The sequence below is a fragment of the Amblyomma maculatum genome, chromosome 1, assembly GCF_055883805.1.
Source record: "Amblyomma maculatum isolate TAMU_Amacu chromosome 1, ASM5588380v1, whole genome shotgun sequence".
Lineage (NCBI taxonomy): Eukaryota > Metazoa > Arthropoda > Arachnida > Ixodida > Ixodidae > Amblyomma > Amblyomma maculatum.
The window spans coordinates 24,131,989-24,141,402 of NC_139344.1; the positions used below are offsets into that span (position 1 = coordinate 24,131,989).

Below are 9,414 nucleotides of genomic sequence, written 5' to 3' on the forward strand. Positions count from 1 at the left end.
CTCGGAAAAAAGTAATCAAAGCAGTTATTTAGCGCGTTCAAGGGAGTTATTGTCAGTACCTGCCTTCGTCTCGTGTTATAACCTGAGGAATCAAGAAAATGATTATAAGTATTAATATTATAGTGACCTTTTATGAGCTGAAATAGAAACTTTAATTGGCAGACAAGATTGTGCTCACTGACCGGGGGTAATCCGCTGCGTTTCACGAGGTCACTTACAGATGCACGGCCGTGAGAGTAAACAAAAATCTAACTAGCTTACGCTGTATTTAATGTTGGTTAATGTTAAAGGGTTCTAGATAATTACGGCATATTCTAAGAGCGGCCGGAAAAGGCCGGATACTAATAGACGAACACTAGACGGGGTAAACTTCAGTGAGCGCCCCCCCCCCAAAAAAAAGAAAAAAAGAAAAAGAGTTTAAGCTTTTAATTTGCTACAACAGTGTCTATGTGTTTTGTCCAGGAAAGGTTATTAGTAATCCGTAGGCCCAAATATGTATACTCTGTTACCTCCTTTAATGACATGTTGCTAGTACCGTACACAAAGTGAAGAGGCCTTTTCTTATGTGCAATTTTCATAAAAACGCTTCTTTCAAAACACACACATACACACACGCACGCAAGCGCGCACAAACACACACACACACGCGCACACACGCACACACACGCACACACACACACACACACACACACACACACACACACACACACACACACACACACACACACACACACACACACACATACACACACACACACACACACACACACACACACACACACACACACACACACACACACACACACACACACACACACACACACACACACACACACACACACACACACACACACACACACACACACACACACACACACACACACACACACACACACACACACACACACACACACACACACACACACACACACACACACACACACACACACACACACACACACACACACACACACACACACACACACACACACACACACACACACACACACACACACACACACACACACACACACACACACACACACACACACACACACACACACACACACACACACACACACACACACACACACACACACACACACACACACACACACACACACACACACACACACACACACACACACACACACACACACACACACACACACACACACACACACACACACACACACACACACACACACACACACACACACACACACACACACACACACACACACACACACACACACACACACACACACACACACACACACACACACACACACACACACACACACACTTATGGTTCGCAAGAGAAATGAAGGGAACAGAGACGACAAAGTTGGCACGTGCAGCTTACACCAAGACATGCCTCAATCATTGATAGAGCCAGAGGCGGTTTGCTGACGCATTCATCTGAACGTGCTGTCAGCGATGCTTCCACAGTTTCTAACATAATGTCCAAACAAAAGTTATTTATGAAAGCGATTTTTCCCATATGACGTAAAATTCCACTGTTATAATCACCATATCCACAGATTTTCCATGACTGGGATCAAACGCGGTTTCATCCCTTTTTTTCAATGGAAGTGAAAAGTAAGACATCCATATGCTGTGCGATATCGGTGCGCGTTAACGAGCCCAAGGTGGTCGGCATTTCCGGAGTCCTCCAATACGGCTTCTTTTACAGCTTGCGTCACATTGGAACGTTGGATCTTGTAAATGTAAACTAAACCCCATCTTCGTTGGAGAGGCACAGGGCTTTTTTCCTATCAAAGCTTTTGATATTGTGGGAAACACTCCCCACTTGCTGCGCATTCGAAGACTGACTTATTCCATTCAACATTTCCACATCAGTATCTTAAAGTATTTCACAGCCGCCTCACAACTGAAACAGATGTCCGAAGAAACGGGACGTGAGCAGGTAAGGAAGGATCTCTTGTACGATGTGCGACGTTTAGGCTAGTACGGCATAAACTGAGGAGTAATCACTAATATAGTAGTCAGTCGGTTGCAAACAATGGGCGATTGTGAGCGCGGTGAGAATGAAATCGGTCACACGAAGTAGTTTTACGTTTCTGTCTTTTCTGGCAACAAGATTGTGGATCCTGACACTCGAAAATCCCTTGGGCCGCTCGAAAAGGGAGAAATCTGCGTTAGAGGCCCTAGCACATTCAAGGGTTATCTCGGCCGACCCGAAGACACTGCTCGCGCCTGGGAGGACGGCTTTATTCGCACAGGTGGGTCTCTTCTTTTTTCTAATTGAAGCTATGAGCTTGCCAAATCACACAGGGCTGAATGCTGCTGAAGAAATTAGGAATCTCTGAATATCCTAATAAACTTTATGGTACAGTTCATTTTGAATTTGAAGACGGATCTCATATTGAGCTCAATAACCAGAAAAAAGCTTACGTGGTGAATTTTCAAACTCATCGTGCTTTAAGCTTTTGGAAAGGACGCCTGCGAAATGAAGATGATGTGCAAACCACTGACCAGTGAAACGTCTTTTGTTTTCGCGGGTGTCAGAGACCACAATTTGAAGGATAAAAAGGCCGATCCCAGCTGATATTGGTTTCAATAATAAACTGAGCAGTCTTCGACAGATTACTTTGAGTTCCAAATGTCAACTTGTGTCATTTATTCATAAACGCTTTCGTGTGATACCAGTATAATTTGGACGGACTACATCTTGAAAAGGTCCAACTTTACAAATAGCTCGAGGTCTATTTTACTGATAATTTGATATGGAACAAACATGCTTAATACTTAACCTTAAAGTCACTCGAATTCTAAACCTCGTTAGACGTAATTTTTATAAAGCTCCTTCGAAAGTAAAAGAACTGCTTTACATAACAAATGTTCGTCCGGTACTCGAGTATGCTTGCGCGATATTGGAGCCTTAAAACTCTAATCTTATAGAAAAGCTTGAACGCATCTAAAACCGCGCAGAAATGTTTCTGGTAATTATAACTTTCGTAGCGCTATAACGTTACTTAAAGAGAGTCTTGGTTGGGAAACGCTAGCACACCGCCTATTAACTGCAAAATTGGAACCATTTCTTTTCGAATTTACTATGGTTTCACAGGAATAAACAAGAACTCTTTTTTCCTTCCCACTTCATCTCTAAACGATGTGATCACAAGCTGAATGTTCTGAAACCCGCTGTCGAACTGATGTGTATTGTAATTATTATTATTTTTTTTTTGCATACTTCAGCGCGGTGTAATAGGCTTCTCAAGAACATTGGGGGAGGTAAAACGTATTCCGAGTATAAGTTTCTTTTTTTTTTTTTTTGTCACACATTGTGCAGTAAATGCATAATAACGTTCCGTTTAGTTCATTTGTTTTTGCCGTGGTATTGCACCTAACATGATAGAGTGCTCTCTCCTCGCCCTGAACACCATTGTCGTCGAAATGATTTATCGGTGTTCCGTATTTTGTTATTTTATTCTTACGACTTTGCATAGCGGTTCTGATTTGTTTGGACATTAGTCATTTAAACCGTATTGTTACGGTGCGCAGTATCGAGATGACGATGACGTGCTGGTGTGGTGTTGTGAAAAAGACGACGCTCAGGCTAAGCTGAGTTCGTTCTGGTGATGTGTGTGTGTGTCTGACAGTTAACTAGCGTTTACCGCTGCGTACTTTTCCCTTAACATTTGGTTGGAGGTGAGAGGTATTTCATCATCACCCCCTCATCCTGGTCCGGAGCTTCGGCGCCCCTGCGACTTCTTGCACCATCGGCTGAAGGTTAGGAGGAATCACATGACTGTTCCCCTGCCTGACGAACCCAGCTTAGCCTGAGCGTCGCCTTCTTCACAACACCACACTAGCACGTAGTCGTCATCTCAATACTGCGCACCATAACAATATGTTTTCCTGCAGTTGTCCACATCCCCTGCTGCAACAATGTCATTGGGGCGCTGCAGGTATCAACAAAATAAAATGAAATTAAAAAGTGATATTGGATGACCTATGAGAAACTGTGATACGCCCGAAGGCGAGGGACTGCACCAGCGTCGATAACCACCCTCTCCGCGGTGAAATTCTGTGGCTTATGTTTTAGATACACCATAAAATACTCCGTTCTAGAATAACGGTTAGAAGCGGAGCAGTGGCCAGTGATCACTGTAGTTATCAAGTTTTTCTAGTCCATAAGCACCTTTCTTTCATTTATATTTCACGTACCCTAGTCTGTTTAATGTGGCAGCGTTAAAGTCCTCGTTCTAAAGAAAATCTGCCGTTGTCGGGTCAGCGTCGTCGGCGTCAACGTCGTCGGTGTTAACGTTGTCGGCGTATTGAGCGAAAAGTCACAAGCATGCCTCTGGCAGTTAGTGGGCGCTGCCAAAGAAGATAGCTCTATGGGAAGGGAGTGCGAGAATTTAACCATATCTTTGTGAGCTGCACTAATAAACGGTGCCGTCTAGATTAGGTGGGAAAATTATTTCCCTCTTAATGTTCCATTTCAAACTTGAATCGCAGTGCCCAAAGTAAATTTCATGCGGTTCGACAATTTTGGTCCGGATAACTTGTGTTATTTCGTACACAGAGGCGGGTCCTGTCCATTGCATCCACAAAAGACGTGTGTCCGTGGACAGCTGACCTTGATATAATGTTCGCGTGATCAATAGCTCCAGGTATGCGTCTACTGACATTTCCGCCGCTTGGTGGCTGTGAATGGGTAAAACTGTACCTGTTCGCCTTGGCAGCAGGCGAATATCTCTCGCTACAGCAAAACATATTAGTACGAGCTTCCAGTTTATGAATGCACCACGCAGAGTGAATATGTTAGTGTTCCTTTACCACTACCAGAGCGTAATGTTTGCCGCTTTAAAACAAAATGGCGGTCTAATCCTTGCTATACCTCGTTTATTCCCCTGCAAGAATACATGCGTGCTGATCCGTGTTCTGTTGGCCTGAGAAAAATACAGATTGTGAGGAAAGTTAGCTTTAATCACCCGTGTGCTCCTGTGCTGTTCCACTGGACACCGATGGACGGCATGTGATAACGAAGTAACCCACATAGTTCAAGCTGGTTACATCGATGTGCCGTGCAGAGATGTAATCAATACAAGATGCACTTCTGGTGCTGACTTGAAGTGTGTTATTACCGATAACCATAGCTTGTAGCATCTTAGCAATATAGGTGGCTGTTAGCGCGAGCTTGATCAGTGGCGTATACGGTACCTTTCGGACAAGTTGCGCCGTTTCGTGCCACGAACGCGATCCAAGAAAAATTCCAGATGGCGCCACTGGTCCAGTAGGTAGTCGAAAATGGCGCAGAGCGACAATCCTTGACGCCGGACTAGAAGCTGTCTCAGAATAACCTTCTTGTACCTTCGCAATCCCATTATTGGAGATAGTAAATTAAAAATACTATTCACAGTTAGTGCTTCTTCACTGACATTATTTTGAAGTAACACTTTACTACAACAACCCACCAGAAATTCTGAAAATCCTCTGGTAGTAACTGTGTCTCTTCGGGATGTCCATCTGTCTTGGTGGGCGAAACTATAACAAACAATAGGAACAGAAAATGTAGCGGTTAATTGCATTTCTGCATTAAAAGTAAGGCGCAGCTGCACACGAAATGATTACTGCATGCAATCCTGGACCACAGAGAAAACAGGGAGACGAGCAGTGACTGGGCAAAAAATGGTTATCTGAGGCAAATTACGGCGAGTTTTTGAGCGCTCCGTTAGCGTCTTGCGTCTTCCTCTCAACTGATCAGCCGTAGCGATGCCGACTTTGCTGCGCGCTACGACGCGAGGATCGACCAGAACAATCATAAATGCTATTTTAAGAAAAAAAAAAGATCGGGCAAATTGCTGGATAGTATGAATAAGCAGCGCTGCACGTTGTTCTCAAGGGAATTCTCACAATAGTAGGAGCTACACAACCAAGCTAAATTCACTTACTGGAAGCACTGGTAGAAGTGTATATATAGTCCACGTCGTCGCCTTCTTTGTCTCTCTTTACACATGTAGACTTTGTCAAAAATGTAACCACTTCGTGTGGCTTGCAATGCATTTCCAGTGCTCTGATTTTATTGATGTTAGGACGTTTTTTGTACAATCCTCTCCATTAAGAAGGACCCCCACTAAAGTTAAATCAGCCCCACTGGACGGCTCAGGAGCAGACTCCCTGGCCTTCACACTTTTGACAAAGGCTGTACATGTACGTAGCTTGCTCAGCAAGTGCAGCTCGAAGATAGAGTTTACTTCTTAAAAGCATAAAGCAAGCATGGCGTGGCGTCAAATGGCCTACTTTGAAACAACGTAGGAGTTTCAGGCGTCTAGTTCCCTCCCACTCATCCTTACCTTGAAAACATTGTCCTCGCGCTCTCGCAGGCGCCGGTAGGTTGCTGTCCCGATAAGTTGCGGGTTTGCCACGGGTGCTTCCCAGTCAGAGCCTTGAGAAGCGTCACTAGAAAACGCAAAAGCGACAGAAGGCCCGAGCACTATACAAATAGGACGTATGCCCAACTGGTCGAGATGCAATACGCATGTGCTCAGCTCAGCGACCAGAACGCATTTATTTCAGGCGACAGGGGGTTCTACGTTCCGGACGGACGCTTCTTCGTGTGTGGCCGAATGAAGGAGCTCATAAAGTGCATGGACCAGCAGGTGGCGCCCGCCGAACTTGAAGAATTGCTGGCCTCAGACCCCGGCGTGCGACATGCGGTAGTGGCCGGGGTGCCACACCCGGAGTTCGGTGAGGCTGCTCGAGCTTTCGTCGTACTTGAGCACCCCGGAGGTGTCGCCGAGGAAGTTGAGGCGGCCGCCAGGCTACAAGCACTCGTAGCAGGTTGGTGTCGTCCGCATTTGTTGGTTAGGCAGCGCAGACAACATCTGGGCTGTGACTAGTGCTCGAGCTGTTTGGGTTCCCTAACTATGTACAATAATCTAGCTCAATTTTTTCGAGCAAGGGCGGAATGCGAAGTTCGATGCGCGCTCTGGAGTTCTGTTACAGAGGTTCTCTCCAAGTTTGCTAGTGCGTGCTGTAAATGTGAAAAAAAGTGAAAATGTGACAAAACTAAGCAGGCTCCGCGGACACTTAAGAGCTTTATTAGGAGGGAGAGATGGCTTATGGGTCTGTGTAAGGAGGGAGGGAGGATGGTGGAGATATCAAACTCAAAAGGAAACTCACTAGCAGAATTATTTCGTACTCAACACTGAACTTGGACCGTTGAAACGCAGAGGATTTGTACGAAACACAATGCTTTAGAAATAACTGGAAAAGCCCACTGTGGCAGAATTGAAATGAAAAGTGAGAGCCAGGCCGTGCATTGACTGAATTCACTGAAGCGTATTTATTGTCCCCGATGTAAAGTACACGTGATTTTAAGCGGATTTTTATAAATTGACTAAATGGATGTTTTATCGCTCGCGCGGCAGCTCTGCCCTTCCGCACCCTCCAACGAAGAACGCCTGTGGTCATTGCAATGGGACCAACACCTTTTCAGCATGGTGATCATGGCGTTTAACTCACATGACTGCGTAGTCTCTGCTTATTGTAACAGGTACAAATATGATTTTCAGTGGCTTTAATGCGAGGTCCCACGCGCAGTAAAGTCTTGTGATGGGCCGACTAATATGAAAGTAAAATGGCTGGGTATTCCTCCTAAGTTACAGCTGACATTAAGGGTCGCTTTTTAAGGCTACGCAGTCCGCTTTTTATTAATCGCCATGGCCACCGACAATGAAAAACGCTGCAGTGTAGTGGCCTTCGTGCACGGGACTGTATGGAACGTGGAACATGATAGCTGTTCGCAGCAAGGTATAACCCATTGTTCGATCAGGTGCTTTTCGTGTCTCTTTTCAGGCCAGCTCTCCTTCCACAAGCATCTGCACGGGGGTGTAGAGTTCTTGGAAAGCATCCCGCACACGGAAAGCGGCAAAGACCTGCGCAGGAATCTGCAGCAGTCTTACCTCCAGAAGTCCAAACAAGCGTTAATGCATATCTAGGCGGCTTGAACTGAGAAAAAAGCCTAATTATATTCCATGCTGTGTAGCTCGCGGAGCTGGTGGCAGCCACCCCCAAGATTTCGTGTATGGGCTGTAGCCGTAGCATCTTTTCCGGCGGTGCCCTGTGCACATTGATCTACACACCAAAGAGTCGCGTCTGACCATGTCTCACGCGCAGTGCTAAGAAGTGCAGAAACATTGCTATGAAGTTAGGGAAACTTTACTTTTTGCTCCGTCTTTTTATTTATTTTTATTTTGGTCATGTTCCCGTGTCTTCTGCGTAACGTCAGTTCCCAGATATTAACGGCAACAGATTCAATGGTGCTCATCGGTTTTCCTTGTATGCCATCACTCTGGTTGAAATGGTGTACTATCAGTTAACATCTCCAACTACAAAAATGCCTTTATAAGTATGCACAACGCACTGAGACACTGATCGCACTATAGTACTAATAAACGCAAGTATTAAAGTTACATACACGATATAAGTATAGTATGCTTAATAATAATAAAAATAATGGCACAATGCATTTGTTGCACTTCATTTTTGTATCAAAAATATGATAAGCAATGCAGTTTTTCTATCAAAATGTGTTGCTCATAATGGGCACCTGCTTTATCCTTCTGTCCTTGTATCCATTCATGCATGTTAAGCATCGTGCGTGGCTAAAGGCGTCAGAAACTGGCGATCCTCTTAATGCACTTGCATCCTGGTCGATTTTTACAGAAAGGCGAGTTTGAATCCGTAAGCCCCATGCATATTTCCCAGCTTGATAGTACTAGTAGTTAAGATAATGCGTATCAAACCGTTTAGGCTCCGTTTACTTCTTCATTCTTACGGACTATATACGGCGCACTTTAATTCTTTGTATCAAGGCTTCCTGTAAATGTGTATGAGTGGTGAGAGTGACAAAATAAATACAAAAGCACGATTTTCGCTGTGTCATTGTGCACTGTCTCAATAACGGGTTTCCTCATCCTAAAAGCTAGCAATCTGAACGACGATGGGTGACGATGCGCGCCTCGCTTTAGCACCATTTATTTATCGCCTGCGAGGCTGCCGCCAGAGGCCATCTTTAATTATTGTTTTCGTCGATGCAGCGCTGGCGGCGCACTTTTTGTTCTCCGTCGCGGCATTAAAGTCTACTAAAAGGCGAAGACAGGCGAGATACAAGCCTGCCGCTCAACGATCGAAAGCGCCATTGCCTCATTTTACATCTTGGTGGGCGAACTAATCTAGAGGGCTTGTAATTATACAGTAAAAACAAAATGACTTTTTATATTTCAAGTATTTTTACCTTGCTTTTTGTTTAAGGTATGGTGAGTGAGAAGTTGTCCCCAAGGCCTCTACTTCCTTGGGATTTCAGTGGCGAATAGTGAACTTGCTCATCGAATGAATCTCTTTCGAGCTCAAAGTTAGTGGAAAACCACAGTCTGGAAT

General features: G+C 44.8%; 1 protein-coding gene across 1 annotated transcript in view; it reads left to right on the forward strand.

Moving 5' to 3' along the window:
* LOC146201951 (luciferin 4-monooxygenase-like) overlaps positions 1–8,897 on the forward strand; it is a 53,580-nt gene extending 44,683 nt beyond the window's left edge. Inside the window, exons 8-10 of the mRNA XM_084583732.1 lie at positions 2,105–2,246; positions 6,550–6,813; positions 7,831–8,897. Coding sequence (XP_084439858.1) covers positions 2,105–2,246; positions 6,550–6,813; positions 7,831–7,973 — 549 coding nt within the window. The 3' untranslated portion in view covers positions 7,974–8,897. The remainder of the gene's footprint in view (positions 1–2,104; positions 2,247–6,549; positions 6,814–7,830) is intronic.
* The last annotated feature ends 517 nt before the right edge of the window (positions 8,898–9,414 follow it).